Source organism: Miniopterus schreibersii (genome assembly GCF_964146895.1).
Source record: "Miniopterus schreibersii genome assembly, chromosome: 13".
Lineage (NCBI taxonomy): Eukaryota > Metazoa > Chordata > Mammalia > Chiroptera > Miniopteridae > Miniopterus > Miniopterus schreibersii.
In genome coordinates this window covers 1,514,578-1,540,163 of record NC_138113.1, presented here as the reverse complement: position 1 = coordinate 1,540,163, position 25,586 = coordinate 1,514,578, and the positions used below count along the sequence as shown (strand labels likewise).

The 25,586-nt window shown below is 56.9% G+C and overlaps 2 protein-coding genes across 6 annotated transcripts in view; both read right to left on the bottom strand.

Annotated features, from left to right (window-relative positions):
- RNF144A (ring finger protein 144A) overlaps positions 1-5,765 on the bottom strand; it is a 145,720-nt gene extending 139,955 nt beyond the window's left edge. For 2 of the 5 annotated variants that reach the window (XM_081156300.1, XM_081156298.1), the window contains exon 1: positions 5,550-5,764. The gene's annotated coding sequence lies outside the window, so the exon portion shown is untranslated. Of the gene's footprint in view, positions 1-5,549 lie in introns of all 5 variants that reach the window. The other 3 variants (XM_081156296.1, XM_081156301.1, XM_081156299.1) reach the window with 2 other exon arrangements.
- Positions 5,766-9,670: 3,905 nt separating this feature from the next.
- On the bottom strand, positions 9,671-22,364 carry RSAD2 (radical S-adenosyl methionine domain containing 2). The gene is made up of 6 exons (XM_081155950.1): positions 21,927-22,364; positions 17,509-17,670; positions 16,068-16,297; positions 14,746-14,895; positions 14,110-14,142; positions 9,671-12,478 (listed from the first exon to the last, which is right to left on the bottom strand). Exons 1-6 carry the CDS (start codon positions 22,282-22,284, stop codon positions 12,314-12,316), a joined length of 1,098 nt encoding a protein of 365 aa, XP_081012076.1. The 5' UTR covers positions 22,285-22,364; the 3' UTR covers positions 9,671-12,313.
- Between the last annotated feature and the right edge of the window lie 3,222 nt (positions 22,365-25,586).

Genomic DNA, 25,586 nt, shown 5'->3' with positions numbered 1-25,586 from the left:
CTGCGTCTGTGCATGAGGCCAAGGGGACGGTGTGAGCCACCAGTGAGCACACCGAGGGAACAGACAGGAGACAGAGGCGGCTTCTTAGGGTCCCTGAGCTGACGGAACACAGATGTCCTTTCCTTCTTTCTCTCACCCATCCAGCCCCGTCCTCTACTCCGCTGGTCGACCACAGCCAGGCTGGCTCGGCGCTGAGGGCCGGGGCTCACGCTTCATGGAGACAGAGAGAAAGAAGTGACTGTGAGCTCAATCGAGAGCCAGCGGGGACCAGGGCTGCTGGGCCCTGCCAGGCGGTCAGGGAGACACAGACACAGTGTTGGCCAAAAATCCAGATCCAGAGCCGCCAGCTCTGAGCGTCTCCCAGCTGCGCTTTTACCCCGGACTATGGCTCACCGGCCCACCGCTACCTGAAGTGCTGGGTGGCAATCGGCCGCCACGAAATTCATTCACTGGACGGTTTGCTTCCTCATGTTCTCAATCAGAGGGCAATCGGCCGTCCCGGGCTCTACAAACCTTCCCGCTCCCCAAAGCAAAGCTTCACGCCCTAGAGGCGCTTCCGAATGGGAGCTGGCCCCACAGCCCAAGGAGCGAAAGGGGCTCGAGAAACAGGTGCGGCAGAGCCAGAGCCAGCGAGGACCACGGAGGATCATTCCGCAGGCACGTGGCAGTGTCTTCAGCAGCTGCTGTCCCGCACAGGAAGGGCCACGGGAACCAACGCCCACCCGCGGTTACCTGGCGCCCTCTTTCCATGAATTGCGCCACCGCTTTCCCTCCAGCACCCCAGTCTCATATAGCAGACGGCGCCCACACACTTCTGTCCCCGTGGGCCCCACCACCAGCCCTGACTGGTCTACCGCCTCAGGAACAAATCCTGTGTGGTCCCTCCTGCACCCGCAGAGCCCCTCTTCTCGGCTCTGCCCACCCTCAAAGTCCACCGGCACGCGCTCCAGTCTCCATCACCATTTCCTCACCAGAGGGCCCCTGACACACACCTGGGCGGGCACATCCTCTCCCTCGGCTCAGCTCCCCTTCTGGACTGGGAGCCGGGCAGGGCTAGGTCAGGTCCATCCCCTGCACCCCAGAGTGACCACAGACATGACCACCTCCAGCCAGCCCAGGCAGGCTGCCGTCTGTGACGCTGGAATTGGGGTTGTCTGCTGTCCAGGGCGGTCAGGGTCTTCCTCACGCCTCCCAGGCCAGGGCTGCGCACTCGGCCAGCCTGCGGCCTCTGTCCCAAGCCGACACTCCCCCGCCCCACTGAGCGGCTGGGACGCTCCCCACGTCCTGTCCTGCAAGGACTGCTCTGTGGGCTTACCTCCCAGAGAGGACAGGATGTACCTCGAATCCCACTTCCCCAAACTTCGCCTCTTGAACCAGGCTTCTCTATCTTGTGTTTAATCAGGGAACAAAAATGCATTTAGAAAGACCGTGATGGGCGCTGGGGGAACACGAGAACGAATGAATTCCCACCCTCATAAGGCTTATCGCTTATAGAGGAAATGAGACAGTGACAGAAGTCAGATGAGAGTTTTAAGAGCAACCGCAGAGTTGGCATAAAGTTGCTAGGGGAGCACCTGGTCGAACAGAGAAAGCTTCCCCAGCAGACGGGAGATGGGAAAGCGGGGCCTGGAAGGGAGGGCCGGGCGCGAGCCCCAGGCCTGCCTTTTCCATCCCTAAGACGCCAGGACTGGCTGCGCCAGCCTCTGCGGTCCCCACGTTAATGATTCCCCTGCGTTAAGAGCCAGGTGAGGAGGTGATATGTGTGCTGAGTGTTAGGATCCTCGGGGATTTCACACTAACATGCGGAGGCTGAGAGAGGAGCCTGGGAAAGACGGGCTGGACCCCACAGTGGGGACTTAACCAGTGGGGGAGCTGCTGAAGGTGTCCCGGCAGGGAAGTGACAGGAGGCCAGAGGACACCAGAGGGACCAACGCACAGCATCCCGGGAGGTTACAAAGTCTGCGTGAATCTGCTTTCAGCCCGGCTGTGCAGAGAATGTTCTACAGCGAGAAGGAGGGGTCGCCCAGCACAGGGGTCTGCGTGCTCCCACCACCAGCGGGGGGAGGGTGGCGGCCTCTCTGACCAGCAGGCTGCCCTGTCTGCAGGGGACCTGGGCAGGCCTCCCTGGGGAGGGGGCCACTCTGGAACGAGAGGGCAGGTGGGGAGAACCAGGGGCCAGTCACGGGCCAGTTAGCAGGTGTCCTGGATGCAGAGACAGACCCGAAGGGCAGGCTCCCTGGCCATCCTCATGGCCCACAGGTCAGCGGACGGAGAGGAGCTCTCCTCCCGGGATGAGGCCTGCACAGCCCCACCTGCCCTCCTGAACACCCGGAAAGGCAGCCGCCCCCGAGCTCTTGGGGACAGTAGCGGCTCCTGTGCTGTCCTTGGGGCCACCTGAGAATGGACCATGGCCACGCCCAGCACTTCCTGCCTGCACCTGGAGATGGAAACGCTCAGTGACTATTAACCACCCTTTCCGCTCTCCGGGGCCAAATGCCAGGGCCTATGAGGCAGAGGCGGACCCTCCTGTTCATGGGATCCGGGAACTTGTTACTCCCCACTGCGTCCAGCTCACTACCTCAGTCCTCAGAGAGGCCCTGCTCTGGGGTCTAAAGGCCGTTCCAGAAACAAGCTCCAAGTCAGGTCTAAACTCCAGGAACGAAGGCATGTCCACTCTCATCGCTGAGCCACCCACCTCGAAGCCTCACCTCTCAGCGCGATGGCCTTGAGGAAGCCGTTCTTTTCGCAGAAATCCTCCCAAACGCTGCATCGGGCGAGCAGTCCCGCGATCCTGGTTCCCCACAGAAGGCCTTTCACACACGCAGTTATTCTGGATCTTGACAACCTTAGTTTTACAGCGGGGGGAGCTGGGGCCTCACAGGGCGGCTGAGACACCTGCCCGGGGTCACACAGCTGGGCCCTGAGTTGCAGGAGCTCCATCCCTCAGCCCCGATCCCCAGCAGGTGTGTGAACAGCTGCTTCAGCTTCCTCTGATTAAGGTGCTCGGATGTGTGGGAGATGCAGACCCAGGACCCAGGAGGCTGGCTCTGGGAATGGTGACCTCCAGTGACTTTTCCAGTCGTTTCTTGTTGTTGTTGTTAATCCCCACCCGAGGATATTTTTCCATTGAGTTTTAGAGAGAGTGGGAGGGAGGGAAAGAGGGGGAGAGTGAGAGAGAAGCATCGATGTGAGAGAGACACGTCGATTGCTTGCCTCTCGCAGGTTGACCGGGGCAGGGATTGGACCTGGAACCCAGGTACGTGCCCTTGACACGGCATCAAACCCACGACTCTCTGCTGCTCAGGCCAACGCTATAACCACTGAGCCACACTGGCCAGGGCGTGACTTCTAGCCTTAGAGAAAGGCTCCTTCCACGTGGCTCTTGGGTCTCCAAGGCAGGAAGTTCCCCAGAGTGAACATGGGGAGGCTCGTCTTCCTAGAAGCATCCAGCTCTGTTCACAGCCTCTGGGCCGCTCTGCTGTCCGGCACCCCAGGGAGCCAGGGGGTCCTTGCTTGGCCAGGTGCCCGGGAAGAGTCTGCGTGCTCAGCAGCATCCTGAGTGGCTCCGGGCTCCTAGAACCGCAGGCAGCTGACCGGTCCCGGTCCTCTCTTGCTCGAGTGCTCAGCGGGAGAGCTGAGGCCAGGCCAGGCCAGGCTGGCCACAGCCCTCTGTGGCTGGGGTCCCTGACCTCGGCTCTGAGCCTACAGTGTCCTCACAGTCACAATGAAGGGCTGAACTGGGAGTCTGCGCCGGCCACCTCACTCTGTGATTCCCAGTCTAGGAGCACAGGCCTCCCCCTGCCTCGCCCACAAAGAGAAAAGCTCCCGAGAGGAGGAGAAGGCAGCGGAGCCAAATTACGAACCACAGTGGAAGAGCAGGTGACGTGGCTCCCAGCGCCTGGCCTGCCGAGCGGCACGTTCACCAGAGAGACGTCAGCAGCTTCAGCTGAACGGTGTGAGTCTCAAACCGCGAGAGCAGCGCCCCACGCGCTCCAGCGCAGCTCCGGTGCCACGCGCTCCCCGAGCCAGGGCGCTGAGCACATTCGCACAGCCCGCCCCAGCTCTGCCCAACACCTGAGCTCACCCTTCTTTACTCCCCCTGCCAAGATCACTGACGGCAGAGTCAGGGCCCCATTAAACACATACACTTCCAAACTCCAACTGGTGCCCAGTCTGGACATTTTCCATGCCGTTAAAATTAGGTTATTTGCCTCCGGTTTTCTCATGAGGCCCCTGGTCCATGGCTAACCTGACAATAAGCAGTGCAGGTGTGGAGGGTCCGATTCTAAGGTTCACACTCCACACACGCCCCCTTCCCTCAACACAGCCTTAATCAAAGCAGGGCTATGCTCACCCACTCTCCTCCTCTACAACCATCCATGGCTCCCACTGCCACAGGATCAAGACCAAAGTTTGAATTCAAAGATTTCGCGATCTGTCCCCATCTGACCACTCTGGGCAGAATCTGTTAGCACTCTTTAAAAAATAATAAAAGCGAAACTTGAAAAGGCACTAGGAAACTGCAAAAGACCAGGTCCCTATTGTCCATAGTGGGGAAGAGACTACACCACAGAGGGCCTGGGCTCCTCCAGCACCAGGGGGGCAGTTCCCTGCACGCCCCTTCGTGTCCCCTCCTCCTCTGCTGGGCAGTTCCCCCTGGCCAGGGCCCCTTCTTGCCACCTCTGAGGGCCCCGCTTCCAGCTCCCCAGCCTCCTCTCCCTGCCTCCCCCTCTGCCAGCTCCCACAGGCGCCAGCACCACCTCCCCTCTGGCCTTTCACTGACAACCCCCCCCCCTGGGCTGGAGAACTGCCCGCGGGCAGCCCCGGCCTGAGTCACCTGACCGGCCCCAACCAGGTCCTGCGCCCCCACCCCCGGGAAAGCGCTTGCTCCTCCCGAGGGTCTGAGCAAGACTCGGGCTCACTTTCCAGGGCAGGTACCAGCCCCTCCCCGGGCAGCAGCCCCCACGCAGGCGCCCGGGGCTCACCCAACCCTCCTGGCACAGGGGGGCCACCGGGAGCTGCTGAATGGACACTTTTCTTTCTTTTTTTAATTCAGTGGGGGAGGGGGAGCGAGAGAGGAGAGCGGGAGAGATGACACTTTGGGGTGACCGCTCCAGACCCGCCCGCGGCGGCCACTAGGTGCCGGGAGAGCCCCCTCCTCCCGCCCCTGGGGCCTCGGGGCGCACGAGCGGCCAGGCGGGGCGCCGGGGCGGCTGCTGCCTGGGGGGGAAGGGGAGGGGAGACCGCGGGGGGCGTCCCGGGCCCCTCGGGGCAGAGGCGGGGCGGCCGCGGGAAAGGGGAGCGGGACGCTCGTGCCTCCCCCGCCCTCGCCATCCGCGGCCCGCGCGCCCCCGCCCCCGCCCGCCGGGCCAGCGGGGCCGGGAGGGGGACCCGCGGTCCCCGAGTGGCCACGCGCCTGGGCCACCGGGGCGCAGGCCGGGCCGGGGTGGCGCCGCCGGCACGGAGCGCACGGGCTCCCCGGCCGCCCGGCCCCGCGCGGCCGCCTCCGCCCCCGAGATGCCGACACAAAGGGAACGCGCGTCACCCACCTGGTCCCGCGCGGCCCGGGCGCCGGCGTCCTGGCTCCTGCTCGGCCGCCGAGGGGCTCCGAGCGCTGCGCCCGCGTCCGGAGTCGCGGCCGGGTGTCCGCGCCCGCGCCCCACGCGGAGCCGCCCTTTATTCCCGGCCCGGCCTCCAGCGGGGCGCGCGGCCGGCGGGGAGACTGGGCGGCGGCGCGAACGGCACAAAGACGGGGCGCGGAGGCTCCGGCGCCGCCCGCGCGCAGCGCCCCCTGCCGCCCGCCCTCGGGCCTGCGCCTGGGCACCGGGCGCCCCGTGGGCCGCGGCCACCTGCATGGACGGGTGGCCGCCGAGGAGGGTCCCTGGATGCCAACAGTCCGGGGGGGGGGGGCGGGGGGGCATAAGCAAGCTGGGAAGCAATGGGTGTCCGATCAAACGCCCTCAGCCAGGGGACAGCGGCTGGGTTCAAGTCCCAACAGTGTCACGGGCCAGGCGAACAGGAGCTGGGCACCGGGCTGCCTAGAAGACTGTCCCTGATGCCAACGGTCAGGGCAGGGGGTAGAAGCAAGCTGGGAAGAAACGGGTGCTGATCGGGGATGGATGGCCCTTCTCTGCCAGGGTCACACGGAATGTTTCTCCATCCCACTGCCGGCTGCTTTGGAGGGTGGAGAAGAGGGGCCACCTGGATGGTACGGGGTTCTGTGAATACTTGAGATCCAGGTAGCAATTCGCTTCCTGTTCTTAGGCCTCCAGCTGGGTGAGTGGCAGGTCTTGGAAGGTAGAATTGCTGTAAGATTAGCTTTGCCGCTCCCCTTGGTGGCTAGAAGTTACACAAGTATTGTTACGTGCCAAAAGTTGGGCCCCTGCTCTCCAGAATGACGGGGAAACCACCTTAGCATCTTCCTCCCTCAGCACCGCAACCTCCAGGGTCTGCTCCGAACTCTAACACAGACGCCCAACCGTGCTGAGGTTCCTCCTCTAGATACAAAATCAAGACGCTCAAGAGGCGCACTCGTGGCTAAAAATAAAGACGTGTTAGACCATGGAAGGTATGGATTTGTGATCACACAATCGGTAACGACAGGAAATTCACATTTAATCTAAAAAATGAACTTAAGTCCAATTCCTCATTTCTAAATAGCAGCAGGCAATTAAGGGCCAGGGGTCGTTCTGACTCTCCCGCCCTGGGGACACAGGGATCTGGGGATTTTACGGTGCTGTGGTGGGGAAGGTGACCGGTCATCCTCAGCCCTTTGCCGCCTGGCCCATTGAGTCTCCTCCACCAGACCACGTGGGCCCTTCTCAAGCAGGCTGCACACAGCTTCTCCGTCAAGTGCCCAGACCCCAAGTAGGCCTGACCGGCTCCCCGCCACTCAGGGCCATGCCAGGGCCCGGCCTTTCTACGGGCTTCTCAGGGAAAGTGTCCCTGGCCCACTCCTGCTTCTCTCCTCTCAAAGGCCTCCTCTCTCCCCCAGCCTCGAGGTCCCAATGGCCTCTTCTGTGGGTGGAGTGCCCTTATGGCTGGACAGCATTTTAAAAGGCCCTTTGTGTTCGGAGAGTAATCACATTCAGCATTAGTTGGGTGTAATGGGGGGCAGACATTGAATGCTCACTCAGTATCTATGGGCCTCGGTACATGTCCCAGCCTTGTGCAGTCAGGCAGGGACAGGGGACTCTGGTCAGTCGACCCTGGCAGGAGTGTCACCACTGGGCTGAGGCAGAGGAGACACTCAGGACGTCTTACCTGGTGCCCTTCCCCATCACATTGAGCATGGAGCCACCCACTGAGATGGCTGAACCACAGAATGAAATCAGCCAGTGTGCCTGGGCTGCCTCTCCATAGGACACCTCCCAAAAGAACATAAACTCGCATGTGTTAAGCTATTAAAAGTTTAGGGTGTGCTTGTTACTGCAGCTTACTGTGGTCTGAACTGACTAACGCCTTCATGATAACCTGGTTTTGAGAGCAGTGATTCATCGCACTGGGTCTTAGAGGAGCCAAAGTGAGGTACCCAGCAGGCAGGCAGCACACGTGGTGCCATCTCAGACACAAAAGCACTTTTGAGGCAGGGAGCCCAGAGCCAGGGAAACATGGGAATCGGGAAGGAATTGAGGTACCAGGTCAGCCGAAAGGAACCCAGTGAGGAAACTACAAGGCAGCAGGAGGTGGGCACCCAGAGCGCACTCCTTGGGGGTGTGGCTACAAAGGGTAATTAATGTCCTACAGGTTCAACGTAGGAAAAGGGCTTTAAAGCAGGTCACGGGCTCCATCCACTGAACAGGGCTTGGGTGAAACAGGACAGGTGTGATGGATGCTGTAGGCCTTGTGCAGACCAAGCCATGTGACCAGAGGGTCCCGACCTTCAGTCCCACCCCTTGACCTTCCAGGTGATTGAGTCAATGGCCAGTGATTTCATCAAATGTGACTGTGTAATGAAGCCTCCGTGGAAACCCCAATGGGTGGGGCTGGGAGAGCACCCAGGTTAGTGCACCCGTGGGGAATGGGGAGAGTGGGGCGCCTTCCCACAGACCTTACCCTCTGCATCTCTCCCATCTGGCTGCCCCTGAGTTATGTCCTTTTATAATAAACAGGTGATCTAGTAGGTAACATGCAAGGGGTGGGGGCAGTCCTGTGCATATCGTGGGATCCGATGCCATCTCCAGGTCGACAGTGTCAGAATTCAGGTGAACTGTAGGACACCTGGCTGGTGTGGAATTTTGCTTGGTGTGGGAAAGAGCCCAGGTGGGAACTGGGAGCAGGACCAGTGGAGATGGCCCCGGATGATAAAATGAAGCCCTTCGGGCAGTTTCCCAGATCCTCCAGGTGTAGGCTTGCTCCCAGGCTGTTTTCATGATTGCATTTTTTTAGATAAAGCGAATTCCCAGAACCTGAGGTGCACTCGCTCACATTCATAAGCAAGTATGTAAACAACTTGAAAACCACATCCAGTGGGTGTTTTTTAAAGATTAACTGTGGTTTTGCGAATGCCACTGAATCGCTCATCTGTGAGTGTGAACTGTTGAGGACGAGCTGTTCTCATTAAGGTCTAAGGACACTAACTGGCTTTACAAACCTTCAGAAGATACGTGGACAGTAAAATTGAGCATGAACTCGATTCTGTGAAAATCCGCATAACCTGAAAGACGGAGTAAATCAGCAGTCACCTCTGAATGATACAATTAGGGGTCATTTCTATTCATTTTACTTGACCCTTTTTCAAATACACTCCAAATATGTATTGTTTTTAGAGTCACGAACAAAATGTTAAAATCTTTCTGATCTTTCAGGCCCATGTTAGTGGCCTATGAGTAGGACTCGCTGTGAGCATTTCTGTGTGATTTCTTGTTATTTTTCCCTGACTGGGAAAAATTGAGTTGAGCACCCAACCCAGCCACAATAACAGAGGACTCCTGCTGTCCCTGGAGTCTTCTTACTTTCTTTAAGCCCCTGGATCTGACCCCTGTTCCTGGGCCTGGAGCCCAAGGTTGGTGCACATCGGGGTCTGGAAGGTAGTAAGACCATGGCCTTCTTGGAAAAGTGAGCGCTTCTACCAGAGGTCAAGTACACGGGCATGTCCAAGAAAGACCAGCCCAGGTCCAGAGGCCACAAGGGGAACACTGGGGCCAGGAATGTGGATCCCTGGGAGCAGAGAGCTGGGAAAGGGGGCGGGACAGAGAGCAGGTGACGGAAGCATCGGCTGTTCACGATCGTGGAGCAGATGCCGGGCCAGCCCCAGGCATCTGAGAGGCCAGGGCACTGGGGGTGAGCCCTGCATCGCCTTGGGACTCTGGGATTCCAGACACCTGCTCCCGGGGCAGCTGACCAGCTCCCGCTCAGAAGGGCAGCACCCGACCACTCTCCAGGGCCGTTGCTGTGCTCGCTGCCTGTCTGCAGGAATTCAGCCCTTCTCACGTGGTCAGGTTTGGGGTGCTGGGTCCCCAAGATGCTGCCTTTCATTTTAGAATACAAGACGATTTTCCCAGGTGGCTCATGTCCACTCCACGTCATTGCCGAGAGGGCTGTCTAAACGTGCTTATTAATAACTGATAATATTGCTGATTTTTAATGTGTACCTGCCTTTAGCAGAGGCAGTTTGTGAAGCACGCAATCACCCTAAACACACTTTATCACACTGACCCACGGAGAGAGGAGGCACGTACAAAACACATTTTAATAAGTTACATCTCAGGACACATCAGATACAGAGAAAAAATATATACATGCATTTCGCTAAAAACTCAGATGGCCTACACACACTCGACAAAGTCCTAGAATCTTAGGCGGTGAGTTGTCTCCCTCTAATCACAACGGGTTAAACAGCCTTTTCAGCAGGCGGGCAGCCTGTGCCGTGCATTGTGGCCTGGCTGAGCCCCACTGCGACTTGTTCGCTTGCTTTAGGATCACTGTTCTCTCTCTCCGCCCCAACTCGATCCCAAACTCGGACAGAAGCGGAACCCGGGCTTGCGTTCCAGGGGATTCAGCCAAAGGGTCTCACTCGTCTTCACACGCAGAAGACAAGCGGCAGATTTCACATCACTGATTGCTAAATAACAGAGACGGTTCACACTTTTAAAACCAATAGGCTATTACCAATGCCCGATGTATCCAGGTTTCTTACGACAAAATTCCAATCATATCATTACAATGTCGACTTGAGCAAGAAGGAAAGACGGCGGAACACTTGCCCTTCACACCTACAGGGAGGTGCCTCCTTTAAATTACCCTCTGCTTTTCCAATAAAAGTGAACATACTTTATAAAACTGGAGACTCGTATTTAAAACTGGAAAAATGAAACAAAATGTCACATAATCCAAATTTGAATTTTACTGCAAGGGTAACCAGTCCCTGATTTGAATATGTTAAACATTGGGCCTTTGCAAATCCTGAGAGTGCACAGGGAAGGGGTGGTGCTATCCCTCAGCGGGAAATGTAGCTAGAATCCTGTAGCCTATTTCTGAAGTCCAGCTATTTGTTTTGTTTTGTTTTGTTTTGTTTTGTTTTGTATTGCCCTTTGGAGAAAGAGAAACAGTCTCCTTCAGCTGGAGAAAAATTCACTTTAAATCAGAGGATTTGAGTTTAGACTCAGGTCTTGTTTCAGAGAACACCGATTGAGCACCTGCTGTATACGGGCAATGCCTGCAGTGCGTCCACATACCTGCCCTTTCTTTCTGAACTGACTCTTGTGGAATCCTGTGAAGATCAGCAAAATACACTCATGCTAAGTTAAAAAAAAAAAGCAACAAAAAAAAACACCCGTTTTATGTTTATACTGATTATAGCAACATCATCCTAGCTTAGATACTATCAAAATCCACAGGAGAAAAAAACTTTCTAATTCATTTTTCTCTTTTTTTTTTTTTCCATAAAAAACGCTGGTGTTCATTTAGGACCCCTATGGCAACAGCTGTTTTATTTACGTATGTATTTATTCTGTGGTTTGAAGGTCCTATAGAAAATTTATGACAACTCAGTGGGACACAAACATATTTCAGTTGAATTATAATGATTTAAAATTTGAAGTAGGAATATCTTTTCTGAGAAAAAACAAAAAACATCACAAAGAGCAAACCTTTCAAAACCAGCAGGCCTTGAAAGTGGATTAGGGGCTGAAGCTCTGCCAGGTGGGTGAAGCAGCCGGGCAGATGCCACCTAGCGACGGGCAGTGGAGGGGCAGCTGGATTAAAATAGCTCGCTCTTTGCTTGAGCCAAAAATTTTCCATAATTTTGCTTTTTTAGAAACAGTGATAGGAAACTATTATTTTACAGGCCATGGGATACTGTCTCGGTTACACAAACAAACTGCACGTGATGCTTCCACAGGGAGAGGATGCTGGTCCCTGACTGTGTTTCAGGGGAAATTTCCCTCCCTCGCTGAGTGAGAGAAGGGAAAGCCCTGGGCCCGGTCATCCTGGCCTGGACTCTGTCTTATTTCAAGCAACTCAGAGTTAATCGAGAAGATACCAGGGCACAGCCTCATTTACATAAGATCCACGGACAGTCTCTGCGCTTCATCACCCTCTCCCCTGCGCCCGGGCCCGGGGCTTTGGACACCAGCTCGGGCCAGTCCTGGGTGAGGGGACAGCCACCTGCTCAGACAGACTCACGAGTTTCTGCTTGACGGACTCGTGTGGCTTGAATAACAGGTTCACCCTACAACCCAAACCCTGACCCCTGGTCCGCTTCAACATGAACTGAAGCGTGGACCTTGGTTTTGCTAAGAATCTCGGAAGAGGGAGGAGCGGGAGCGGGAGCGGGAGCTCGCATTCGGGGAGCGGTCAGCATGGCCCTGGGCTGGTCCCAGCATCGTTGGTGGACACAACTGCCTCCCACCGGGCCGTCCCCAGAGGCTGATAACACAGCCATTTCTTAGACTTTGAAACACCTGCCGACCCCTTCTGCACTCCCGGGTAGGAAGTCCAGGTTCCAGCAGCACACGAGCAGAAACGGAGGCGGTGTCACCACATGCAGGAATGACCGGGAGGGACGTTTACAGTTCTTTCCCGATGTGAAAACTGACACCTCGATATTTAGCCAGAAAGAACCATCAAATGCACAAGCCAGAAAAAAAAAAACCAACTCTGAAAAGGAAATGCAGGAGTCCCAGTAAATGGTGCTCAAAAACACTAAAACTAAAGTAAGCTAATTAACTGACGGGAATGGTTCTGCGTCACCGAGGATTTCAATTCTCCGAGTCCTGTGTTCGGTGACCACAGATGTCAGCTACGGTGTGCAACAGAGTCCGACATGGGGACGGGCGCAGCGGCAGGGAGCCCGGGAGGCCGGCGGGCAGCCCTACCAGTCCAGCTTCAGGTCGGCCTTGCTCCAGACGTACTTGCCTCCCCTCTTCAGAAACGTCTGCTCGTCAAACCCGCTGAACTTGATGGCCTCCTCCACTCCCACGTCCAGGATGGACTTGGACGGGTCCTTCCGCCCCTTCCTGCAGTTCAGGAAGCGCATCTGGAAAACGCACGGCAGAAGTTGGGATATTTCCCTGTAACTTACCCTGTAAAACTCAGCTTTCGAGTTTAATCTTTTTTTCTTGGCTTCGCAACCCTTCCCGTAAATGTTTATTGAGAACCATGGGCCAGATGCCGTGCCCGGGATGCTGAGCCCCCCGGACACCGCGCCGCCCGCCAGGCACCTCGCCCGGACCCCGGCAAACACGCTCCATCGGCGAGCGCAGGACGCGCACGGCCGGAGACCTGCCACCCCAGGTGCGGCCCCTCCGCGGGCGGGCTGGCGGTCGGGAAAGGGTTTGGAAAATGGGGCGTCTGCAGCGTGCTGTGAAAGCAGAGACACAGGGAGCGGTGCGGGGTGTTTGGGCTCTCAGGGAACGAAGTTGCTGGGATGAAATCGGTGCGGCGAGAGCCTCCAAGGGTCAACCTTGGTGAAAGCGAGATTCTTTAGAGAGAGAGGGGATCACAAGGAAGGAGCCGCAGGGCAGGGGCCGCGGACCAGGCCTGCTGAGGGTCGAGCTTTTATCCTAAATCACCTTACGGACGGGAAGGGGGTCATCCCACTTCTATGAGCGGCCACGGCCCTTCCAGGGATGCTCGTGGGGTCAAAATGTTCTTAAATTGCCTAAAGCAAATTCTGGCTCCACCGTGTTTGTTCCAAATGTGTGAAGACCGGACAGTTTGTTGAGGACTTTGGTGGAGATCCCCAGCCAGTGGTGACCATTTGGGCTCCACAAATACATTCTGTTTGAATCCAGGTCTCCCCCTGAACCCGTACACTGAACATCTGTGTCCTCAGCTTTCCCCCCATGCCCCAAAAAGACAAAAAACAAAACGGTTGTGAAGTATCTTTGAGGTACTTGAAAACAATAAATAATAAAATGCTAAAAGTCACACTAAGCATCTCTGGGGACATCAAATCCAAGCTAAATACTGACATCATGGTTCTTGTTAGAACTCACGTTTTAAAAAAAACAGGTCTTCAAATGGAATTATTTGTGCTGGTCTAGAAATAAGGGCAAAGTTTCATGAATCCAGATTCCCCCTTCCCCACAAAAGGGACAAGGGGACACGGAAAGTGATATATTTTCCAATTTGGGGAAGGATGGCTTTTTTTTCTTTGGAAATGGGTGAGGGCAGGGATAAGGCTGGTGGCTCTGGAGGGAACTGCCACCTCCGCTCGCTCACCGACGCCAAGGTCGTCAAGCCAGAGGATGAGCTGCAGCCTCTGAGGTGTCGAAGGCGCTGAGACGTGTGACCTGACTTCCCTCCAAAGCCCCCTGGGAGCCCTGTGCCCAGAGAACCTCTAGCCCAGGATGGCACAACAGAGGACGGCTTTGTGGCGTGTCAGCTCCGATGGGACGTCCGTGGGCCCACAGCCACACGGGAGAGCCCATCACTGCCGCTTAGAGCAAACCCAGGACCCGGTTCAAGCTAATCCTGCCCACGGGTGTGGCTCGGACCTCGGCGCAGGGGGTCCGGCTCTATAACAGGAATGCGGCTCAGTGACCATCGAACGTGAAATGCTGGCCAAAGACAAATATGGGCTTAACTCTACGCTCGTGACTTGACCCTGCATTGCCCCTTCATTCATTTTAAGTGAGAATCTTAGAATTCATTCGAAATACTCACATATTCATCCAGAATAAGGTAGGAGTCCTTCATCTGCAGAAGAGAAATGAAATACAAAGTCAGTGTCAGGTGGTTTCCGTGTGCACGCTTGGGGTCCTCCCTGTGCGGGGGGTGTGTGTGTTTATCACCTCTGGGCCCAGCACCTCCTGAGGGTCTCTGGGTAGGTTGCCCACAAGGTGAGCCTCCCCCACCTGGCACACCCCAGGGGCAGCTGGCTGGGTCCCTTCAGACCCCACCAGAGTCACCAGGGCCAGGTTCCCTGCCCCGTGCCCAGGAGCCCAACTGCGAGGCCTCTCTGAAGACGAAGCCTCCAGGGGGTTTCCCTGTTTCCTCTCCCTGTGGGAGAGCCTGCGCTTCATCACCCAGTGTTCCCAGGGCCTGATCCCACCAGGCACCCAATCTCCCCCTCTCTCAGCGTCTGTGTTACCCGAAGAGAGATCGCAGCTCGTTTCACGCCAGCCCTCCAGGGTGGCACTGTGCCCACGGGCGGAGAGGCCCCCTGAGCTCACCCAAAGGCCCGCTGGTGGCCTCACCCCACGCTGCCCCTCCCCACTGCGGGGCCCTGGGGGAGGATGGCCCTGTCCGGGTCAGTGTGAAAGGGGAGGGGTGACGGGAACAGCGTGGGCTGCGGGCCACCTTGTCATTGCACTCGGGCACCAGGCAGGACACCTCCTTGTGGCGGTCTAAGAAGTCCTGGAACTCCTCCTTGCTGATGACGAAGCGCTCGGCATCCCTCAGCGCCCCTTCCCCCGCGTTCTCGCCCTCGATGATGAGGCACTGGAAGACCTGGAAGGCAGGGGGCCGGGCTTCGCAAACAGCTTCCCACCGCTTGCTTTTGGATGTTAATCCTGACCTAATGAATTTTTCCCATTGATTTTTCTAGAGAGGGAGGGAGGGAGGGAGGGGCAGAGAAAGAGGGAGCAGCCACGTGACAGGGACACCTCGACCGGCTGCCTCCCACACGCTCCGACCGGGGCTGGGGATCGAACCCGCAACCCAGGTAGGGGCCCTTGATGGGGAATCGAACCCGAGACCCTTTGGCGCATGGGCTGACTCTCTAACCACTGAGCCGCACTGGCCAGGGCTCCATCATTTTTTACCCCAAACCTCATTTTCCCCGGCCCAGGCGTCATCTCTCCTGAGCGGACGCCTCAAACTGAGGGGCAGTCTAGAAAGACGTTGCCCGGGCACAGGAAAGCTGGCCCTGGCACTGAGAAAGCACAGATACCCTTGAAACGTAGAAGGAAACGCTGCTCTAGGTGACGTTTGATCCAGTCTTATGATCTGATTGTTTTTTTTGGACAACCAAATAATTAAAAGGCTCACTGAAGGATACACGGACCGTACAGAAACACCCAGAAGATAAGCCGATCGCCTGTAATCCCCAAACCAAGGAATAGGTATTTTCGAAATGCCGCCTTGCGGTCGGGGTTTAGTGTCCCCTTATTAAGGCCTCTAGCATGTGTTGGTTTTGCAGTTAATATAAAAGGACAATTTCCAAAGCCATTAATCGTCTTTTTCACCCTTGTTTTGAGTAAATAAATCGGGGTGTGTGTGAGAGGAGAGGGAGATGTATTGCCCATCGTAAGGAGCACGTCATCTGAAAAGGGAAAACTCAGCCCCAGGCAACTGTCAAGGTGACAGCCGGTGACAGCTGACCAAAGGCAGCCAGCGCGCAGCCCGGGTCCGCAGGGTCTTCAGGTAAAGGGGCTTCTACGCCGCATTTAAGTACGTTTTCAGCATCCGGGAGGTAATTCTAAACGCCCTAAGTCTTCCCTCCTTTGCTCGCTCTCTCCCTGCCCGGCCACCCCTGGTCCTGGGCTCCCCCGCCTTTGACATCGGCCTGCGCAGCCCGGTCACGGGGCGTCCGCTCTTGGCCTCGGGGCCTGGGAGCGCCTTGGGGGGGGCACCGCTCCTCCTTGCGCCCGCGGCGCCCACCCCGACCGGCACCGGCTCACCTTCCAGCGGACGGGGTTCAGCTCCTTAATGTGCTCCCGCATGTCCTGGTCCACGTTGAAGCGGTTGATGACGGAGTTGATCTTGAAGGCCACGCGGTAGTCCCGGCACCACCGCCGCAGCTTCCGCAGGTTCTCCACGTGGTTGATCTTGCCCTGGCCACGGCCGATCAGGACGTTGACGTCTTCGTCGAAGCTGTCGCAGGAGATGGCCAGGATGTCCAGGTACTGGCCTGAGGGGAGGTGACCGGCGGTCAGGTCTCCGGCGGAGGACCAAGCCCTCGGGGCCGAGCGGGCCCCTCGCGGGGAAGCCCCGGTCCGCGCCCGCGCCTCCCCTCCTCACGGAACCGCAGCTGCGCCGTAGGGGGCCCTGACAGCTTCGCCCCGCTCTTTGGCCCCTTCTTGACCTCTTTGCTATATCTGACCACCGTCTAAATATTTATGGAGACCCTACTGTGCGCAGGCCGTGGCTGCATCGGATGCTGAGGAAACTACGGCGGGAGTTGGGGGAGGCAGGGGGCCAACGGCCTCTCCCTCGGCCTGGCCTGGGACGAGCTGCGCTCGCGGGTCCCTGGGGAGCACAGAGGACGCTGGGGAGAGTCAGCCTGTGTTTGGTGTCCCCGCCATCGCTCTCGGCGGCACCACTTCCCTCCCCGCGTCGCCCAGTTCTCCTTTGGTTTCCGTTGCCTCTCGCGCCATCACCGGTCTCTTTTTTGCAGTTCATTTTATTTTATTTTAACTACAGTTTAAGCTCAGTATTATCCTGTGTCAGCTTCACGTGCACGGTGAGTGGTTAGACAACCCCGGGCTGCTCCCCGGAGCGGTCCCCCGCCCACCTGCCTCTCAAGCACCGGATTTTCCACCACCGGCCGCGTCCTCGCACTTGACCGAGTGTGAGCCTCCCCACTTCTGGGGTTGTGCGCAGCTGACTGCAAAGTCACCCCTCAAAACCACTCGAGTGATAGAAACCAGGGGTTCCAGGGACAGTGAGAGCGGCTGTGTTAGTCCAATAGCTTAGTTTATCTGAGACTAGAATGGCTAGTTCTGTAAGTATTTAAAAAAAATTGATAGCAGACGGCCGGCCGGGCTTGCAGGCTGCGAGCTGTGTTTATTTTCCTTGCTGTGAGCTGTGTTATGATCCCTGCAGGTCGCTAAGCTAGAGCCTAAGCCCCAGCACCTGCCCTGCGGGAAGGACCGGAGAGCGACACCGGCTGGCGTCTCTGTTATCTGCCTGGCCACACTTGTTTACCGGCCGCCTGCAGAACCAACGCGTCCTTAACTCGCCGCACAGCTTGAGAAGAGGTTAGAATAAGCGTGTTTGGTTCCCTCACCGGTCCCCCGTCCCCTGTCCCTCCCCCCCGCAGGCCTGGCCCAGGGCCCAGGGCCCAGGCCCGAAGGCGGTAGAGCCCGGGCCGCAGCAGGCGGGCGTGGGGGGCGAGCTCACCGTAATTCACGAACCAGCGCTCCCGGATCATGCTCCCGTTGCTGACGATGCTCACGCTGGGCAGGCGCAGCTCCTGTTTGCAGAACTTCACCAGCTGGCCCACGTACTCGCCCCGGTCCTGCAGGAAGGGCTCCCCGCCCGAGAAGTTCACCTTCTCCATACCTGGGGAGACGAAACGCACACGTTCCTCCTGTTTCTCCCGCCACCAGCACCCGTTACTGTCTTGGTGACAAAAGTCTTATGTTCTCGGCGCCACAGAAATGAAATGAAACTTCTCACTCTCCCCCCCTCCTCCAAGTCCAGCCCCCGTCAACCCCACCCTCTGGGGATAACCGTGTGTAACCCAGGGTTTCGCCAGGTAAATAAGCCGCCTGCAGTTGTCGGTGGCGTCTTCCTGTATCAACACGGGTGCCCTTGATGCAGGGAGTTAGCTACACGGGTGATGGAATTGCCTCCGAGCCCCACGGGCGTGACGAAGCCACCCAGGGATTTGCAAAGCAGGACACCCTCCCCCACCCCCAATCTAGAACAATCTAGAATGTTCCTTATCGGCCGCTCAGCCCTGGGGCGGCGCTCGGCATGGTTCCGGGAGATCCTCCCCCTCACGGGCCACGTCTTTTGCCCTAGAAACCTGGACTCGCTCTCTATTGACTTACTCCCTTCTTTTGGAAACTTCTTTTAGGATTTTCCTGCAAAAAGAAACTGTAAACTGAGAAATTAAAGTGAGGACTGGACTCTTTTAAAATGGCTGGGTGGTCAGTAGCTGGGCCGCGTCGAGCCTTCTGGGTGAACTCGCTCTGCGCGCTGAGCTGTGAGGGCCTGGCTTCCGCCCACTCGGCTTTCAGCCTGTTCAGGGTCTGATGACTCTCACACGTGACCCTTCGTAAGGACGGGGCTCGCTCTCTTCCAGGGGCTTTCTTTCTAATTTTCTGAAATGCAATAATAACGCGCCGTAGCGGACGCCGCGCAGTGTGCCTGCCACGCAGTTCCCTGAGGACCTGTCTCGATAATCCATTTACTCAACAAGCCTTGTGCCCAGGAAGTATTGAACGGGGTGCTTGGCCATTTAATCCATGTGGCTGTAACGCAGCTTTAAAAAGTGCTATTATTTATATTTTATTATTTATATATTTATATAAAAATATTATATTTTTTTTTTATTTTTTTTTTTAAATATGCTTTCATAGATTTCAGACAGAGAGGGAGGGCGAGGGGGGGGAGAGAGAGAAACATCAGAGGGAGAGGGAGTGATGAGAGTCATCGATCGGCTGCCTCCTGCACACCCCCTACTGGGGATCCAGCCCGAAACCTGGGCATGTGCCCCGACCGGGAATCGGACCGTCACCTCCTGTTTCATGGATCAACACTCAACCCCTGAGCCGCTCTGGCCAGGCTAGAAATGCAATCTGGACCCCGTTTCCGGCCCTGGCCGCAGGCTGGTCAGCTCCTCTCCTTGGCCAGCCAGTCATGTGAACACTCCTACCCCTGCCCCCGGGCTCACCTTCTGGGGCACTGCTGGCCGCCCTGCGCATCCCGGGCGGGGGCCAGGAGCAGGGCCGCCCCTGTGCCCAGAGCCTGCTGCAGTGGTCCAGACTGGCCCGTGCAGGGCCGGCTCGTCCTGCCCCGTCTGCTTCTTCCCACAGAAACCACAATACAGGCTGCTGCCTGGGTTTCCCTTTCCTGTCTGGTGACTGAGCCCAGGACTTCCCCTCGGCCCTGCGTGGCGAGTCGTGTTCTCCCCAAGGAACTTTATAAAGAGGGTCACCCTTCCTCCCACCTTGCCCGGAACAATCCCGGGTAGGGGCCCCCAAGCCATAGCTGCTGGTCCTTCCTTTCCTCTCTCAGCTGTGTCTCCGACTGGACAGTGAGCACTGGTGTCACCACACCATTCACAAGCTCCTCGGGGGCTCCTTGTGTGACAATCGTTATAACCCAATAAAACTTTGTTCCCTAAAGATTTGGTCAAATAGGGGTGGTAACCTCCGGAAGGGAAACTATTTTCCCAGAAGGACGACTCCCGTGCCAGCGGGGAAGCTCTGGGCGAGTTTGAGGAGAGAAGTGTCCGGGGATGAAAAGGTGAGGACACTGAAGGAACCGGGGGAGAGACGCGGGGAAGGGGTCAAAGCCTCCCCCCTTTGGTGCATGGCCGACGCTCCAACTACTGAGCACACTGGCCAGGGCATAGGTTTTCATTTTAAATATATTGTACATTTAAACAAAAATGAATTTAAATTATAATGTCAATTAAAAAATTTTTTTTTAATTTTTTTATTGATTGATTTTAGAGAGAAGAACGGGAGGGGGGAGGAGCATCGAGTTGTTCCACTTATTGATACATCATTGGCTGATTCTTATATGTCCCCTTCACCACAACCTTGGTATATTGGGACGACACTCTAACCACCTGAGCTACCTGGCCAGGGCTCAATTTAAATTTTTAATCATCACCAAAATAGATTTTTCTCGATGAGCCAGACATCGCACTTGCAGGACACACTGCCCATCCTATACTTCAACCACTTTAGTTAACTTTGCTTTTATTGCCTTAAAACTGAGAGGTCATTATATGAAAGCATTAATTATAAATATTCATAACAATTTATAGTTTATAAAAATACATAAGCATTCATGTACTTGTGCTTTGTAAATATATATATTTTTTAAAAAAACCCACATCAGGAATCAAACTGCGACCTCCTAGTTCATAGGTCATTGCTCAACCACTGAGCTATACCGGCCGGGCTCGTAAACATATTTTGAGTCTGGTATGGGAGTTATTATTACAGTTATATACCTTTTAAAGACCATTAAGCTGATATTCAGAAAAGTTAGACGTCTGGGTAAATCTGGTCACTGAGGAATTCAAGTCCAGGCCTCCGTGAATCAAGAGTTGGAGAAACTCCCACAAGACACAACTGCATCACTCATTCATGCATCACTAATTCACCTACCCCCAAACGTTTCTAGGCCCCTGTTACATTCTAGATCCTTTGCTAGCCAGAAATGCTAAGACTGAACTGGAACTCAAACTCTCTGGGGACTTGGATATTAAAAACAAAACAACAACAGAACGCAATGCTGCAGTTCAAACAGCGCTCCAGTGCACGCATGTGGCAAGCGGTGCCAGATCACGAGAAGGGGCCAGGACCTGAATTCTGCCGGGAGAGGACCAGAGACGATTCTAAGGAGCGTTAAACACTCACCAGCAGAGACCGGGGTGCCCGGCACCCCAGGAAGAGGAACAGGGTGACCAGAGGCTTGGCGGAGGGCGTCGGGGGGGGGGGGGGAGTGGGGCTGTAAGGTAACGTGCCCCCAGCACCGGGGACAGGAGCACTGGGGTGGGGGTGCTGATGGCAACACTGAGCTCCCCAGGGCCTCGGAGGCCGTGCTCACGAGGGTGGGACAGGAAGCCGCACAAGAGAGGTAAGTGGGGGACTTAGAGCGTCACAGATGCATTTTAGCGAGATAATATGCTTTCCCGTGGGGGCAGCAGAGAAATGAGACGAAATGCTGAGAAACGGGGAGACCCTCAGCCGGACCCCCAGAGCTGAGAGGCTGTGGGTCACCGAGCAAACACGATGGGAGCAAGAAAAGTCAGATTCAGGAAAATGCAAACTGTGTGATTTGATTACATGAAGTGAAGAATCAGGCAAAACCGTCTGGGTGCTAGAAGCTGAGCCCGTGGCGCCTCGGGGAGACCCGTCTGGGTGCTAGAAGCTCAGTCTGTGGCCCCTCGGGGAGAAAGGCAGCCCTCTGGGCACCGTGAAGCCCTCTTCCTAGACCTGGGAGTTGCTTTCCTGCCGGGGTCACGAGTCGCACCCTCAGGGTGTGGGCGGCTGTGTGTACGCAGATCCCACTCCCATGAAAAAGTTAAACTAGAATGGAAAAAAGCGGGTGCTGCTGCCGGGATGGCGGGTTTGGGGGCGCTCTGGGAGAGACAGGGCGGCAGGAGTGAGGGAAGACGGATTTGGGGTGGAAGGAAGGCATCCCCTCCGAACTGAGACGCGCGGTTTCCTGCCATCCTGCCTGTGGCTAATGTGACATTCAGAGAGGGGTCTTGAGAGCACGGCCCTCAGACTCAACTCCCGCCGCTCCTGAGCCAAAGTCTGGATTTTGGTTTGGGGCTTGCTTTTTTAACTCTTTCTGGAAAACCTGATCCATCGGTACTTTGAAGAAAAAAAAACCTAGAAAGCGCCCCAAACTCCCCAACCTGCCTCTTCCCCAACGCCGGGCAAACTGGCCACCTGCTGCGGGGCTGCCTTCAGAAGACCTGGGGCCCTCCCCTAGCCTGCAGATGTCCTCTCCCGGGACGGCGCCCTCGCCTGCGACGGGAAACCAGCCTGTGTGCCCCCAGCCGTCTCCCACCCCAGCCCCCGCCCGGGGCCGGCACCCTGAGGTCTCCGGGGCTGGGGACTCACCCGCCTCCTTCAGCATCCGCAGCCCCCTCTGGGCCTCCTCGAGGGGCAGCACGAAGGACGTCTTGGCCGTGTGGAAACAGAAGCCACATTTGTAGTTACACTGCCGGGTGAAGTGGTAGTTGACGCTGGTGGGCGTGAGGGGCCCGTCGCTGCCGTCCTCCGGGCCCTCCTGGTCCTCTCCGCCCCCCTCGGGCTCCCCCCGGCCCCGCGGTCCCTGCCCCCCGTCAGTCCCCACCAGCCGGAAAGCCTCCCTGAGCCGCAGGAGCAGGGGCACCAGGCCGAGCCACAGGGAGCCCAGCGGCTTCCTCAGGGCGCCCAGCAGCTTTCCCGCAAAAGCCAGGAGCTCCAGTCCCCACATGCTGCTGGCTGTGGCTGCCAGTGGCTGCCCGTGGCTGCCAGGCTCGCTTATATGCGTGCAAGCAGACTGTCACGGGGGGCAGACACACCTCTTTGGACTAGCGCTCAGCTGAGTCTGAGTTTCGATTTTTGTCTTTGTGAAAATGAAAGTTGGAGCAGGGCCAGGACTGAGGCTGGGGAGCCGGGTGCCGGCTGCCCCGTCCACAGCCTCCCGCTGGCCCGGGGCCAGGCGCTGGTATCTCCCTGCACCTCCAGCGTGTAGCCACGGGACACGATAGGGAGCCACCTTGGTCCTGGGTGTGTTTCTCACGTATGACATAACATCTGGAAGCTTCTACCCTGCCACCCCCCCCACGGTGAAAGTTCGCTATGAAGTCAAATAATGAAAAAAATGACCCCACCCCCCCCCACCCCACCCCCCGGGCAGGATCCCCCGGCCTCGAGCCCCTTTCAGACCACGTAAAGGGATGTGTTTTTTCAGGTCATCACACACAGTGTGCCGCTTGGACATTTGCACCCCCTGCGGGTCTCAGCGCTCCCACCGCCCTGACAGCCCGCGGGGAAGCCAGCGCTTTCCCAGGCGCCTCTTCGCTGGCAGCAGGGTGCCTGCTTCCTGCTCGCTCTGACCGTTTCCTTAGAAAGCGCCGCTGAGCTTTGTCCTGGGGCTCCCTTTGTGTGCCCTTCTGTCCCCAGGCTGTGGAGGTGGGAACGGTCTGAGCGCCTGAGCCTGGGGGGGCCGCAGACCCGAGCCCGCCGCCGACCAGCCCTGAGGCTTTGGTTAATTTTTATCCCCGGGATCCCCGCTCCCCGGTGAGATCACCAGGTTTTCTAATTCACCTGGCGAGTGAATCACCGGAGGCCCCGGGTCCAGCGCTCAGGGAGGGAGGGGCAGCTGAGGCCGAGTCAGCGCCTGAAAGGAAACCAGACCTGGGGCGGGAAACCAAAAGCAGGTGCGCCCGGGGCGACTGACGACCGGTGACTTCCCCGCAATCCCCGAGGCGCTCACTGTCCCGCCCGGGCCTGCGCAACCCGGGGAAGCTTCACGCTGCATCCTGCGTGTGTGACGACGTGAAAAACACATCCCTCTGCGTTTCCAGTCACGTCCCCGGGTCCCTGGGACGGGACAGAGGGCGGCCAGGCCGAGGTCTGAGCCTAACACTGTCGGGGGGTTGCCTGTGAAGTTCCACTCTGGGCAGGTCCCTTCACCCGCCTCACCCTGCGCACGCATCTGGGAAGCCTGGGTGTTAGTGTCGAAGGCACGCGGGCGTTCTAAGGATTGAATGGCATGAGCACGTTAGCGCTGCCGGGGGGGCACACGGGGTTAGGCTTATCCGCACTCGGTGGCAGCGGGCGCTGGGCGCGGGCGGCGCTCTGCCTGCCAGACTTATTTGACACCTGGAGGCGCCACATCACGTGGGGCGTAAGGGACTGAGCCAGGCCATGAGGACTTGCAATGCCGCTCAGCAGCTGACCACGGTTACCACGCTGGCCCATTATTATTTCTCTTTTTGTGGTTGCTAATCTGAGGGCATTTCTTCCATTGATTTTTAGAGAGGGAGGAAGGGAGGGAGGGAGGGAGGGAGGGAGGGAGGGAGGGAGGGAGGGAGGGAGGGAGGGAGGGAGGGAGGGAGGGGAGAGAAACTTCAACAGGAGACAGACACATCGACCACCTGCCCCCCCGCGCTTGCCCCGACCGGGCCCGGAGTTGAACCCTCCGCCCCACAGGGCATGGGCCGAGGCTCTAACCACTGAGCGCACCGGCCAGGGCTACTATTATGTCTCCCGTCTGTTCAATCCGGGCGGTTTCTTCTGTCCATTCATTGATTCGTTGGCTCGTTCACCGAGTCATCCATTCAGCATTCTTTCCTTCCTTCCTGCTCTCCTTCAACAAGTGTTTAATGGCAGCCTGGTACGTATCAGGGGAAAGATTAATATACATGAAAAATGGAAATAAAATCAGCAAGTTGAAGTCGTGCTCCCCCCCCCCCCCCCCCGCAAAGCGCGCAGGGCAGCCGCGGTCACTGTGGTCGCCTTGGAACTTGGAACACCGGCTTATCTCTTCCGAACTTGCCTCCCCCCACCCATGGGACAGCGCGGCTCAGCTGTGGGAGTCTTTCTTCTTCCAAGTTGTGGCTTTTTAAGGCCAGAGAGGGAGGTCGAGGCAGCTCCCTCCTCACTTCTCGCTCTGCAGAGCAGGCCGTCCCCAAAGGCATCGAACACAACCGGGTAGCAGCCAAAGGTCACTGTCATGGTTCTGGATCCCGGGACACGGGTCCCTAACATTTGACGTTCCTAACATTTCCAGGCTCCCTGACGTGCCCCCCCCCCCCGCAACATCGACCGTGGGCTGCGACGTGGGTTAGTGGGTTGTGGAATCGGCTTAGTTACTTGCAACCATCTCGTGTTTCCTCTGGTGAATCTTTCTTCGACGCACACGATGCGTAAAGAAAAGTGCGTGATCTCACAAACGCACCCTCACTCATAGATGCACCGCACACGAACTTTTGACAGAATGAACGCTTGTCGGTAACAACCATCTTGTTAAAAAAAAAAAAAAAATCAAAACAAAAATCTTTACCAAGACCTGGAAATCTCCAAGACCTTCTCCAAGGCCCCAAAGCCTCCCTCTGCCCCAAAGATGACCCCGGGCTGTTTTCTACAAACACACTACAGGTTTGCCTGTCTTTAAATTTTAGGTGGACTCGCACGGCTCCTTTCACTCAGCATTTGCAGATGTGTCCATTACGTTGAGTTTAGTAGCGGCTTGCTCATATTTACAACGATCTAGGATTCCACAGTTTAAATAGGCCACAGTTGCCCGGCCGGCGTGGCCCAGCGGCTGAGCATCGACCCATGAACCCGGAGGTCACGGTTCGATTCCCGGCCCTGGCACATGCCCGGGTTGTGGGCTCGATCGATCCCCAGTAGGGGGCGTGCAGGAGGCAGCCAATGACTCTCTCACCATTGATGTTTCTCTCTCTCTCTCCCTTCCTCTCTCTGAAATCAATAAAAACATATAAAAAAAAACCCCACAGTTTATTTACTGTTCTGCTTGGTGAGCATTTGCAATGCTTTGCTCTCAGCTATGAAATTCCTTGTACGTGTCTTTTGGTCAACATACGTGCACGTGTGTGAACCAGGTTTCTGTGTTGGGTTTTCTGCATTTTTATGATTGATTTGTAAGAACTGGTTGTGTGCCCTGCACTTTCTTGGTTATGTGTGTTGCAAATATCATCTTTGACTCTTTGACTCTCCTGTTCGCTAACTTGCCGGTAGGTTTAATTCGTGTAACGAGTGTAATTT

Excerpts from the sequence above, each read along its gene's own strand:
- RSAD2 (XM_081155950.1), bottom strand. The coding sequence starts at position 22,284 with ATGTGGGGACTGGAGCTCCTGGCTTTTGCGGGAAAGCTGCTGGGCGCC. Across the intron at positions 14,896-16,067 it reads TGAACCCCGTCCGCTGGAAG|GTCTTCCAGTGCCTCATCAT; the intron begins GTGAGCCGGTGC and ends CCTGCCTTCCAG. Across the intron at positions 12,479-14,109 it reads ACCTTATTCTGGATGAATAT|ATGCGCTTCCTGAACTGCAG; the intron begins GTGAGTATTTCG and ends TGCGTTTTCCAG.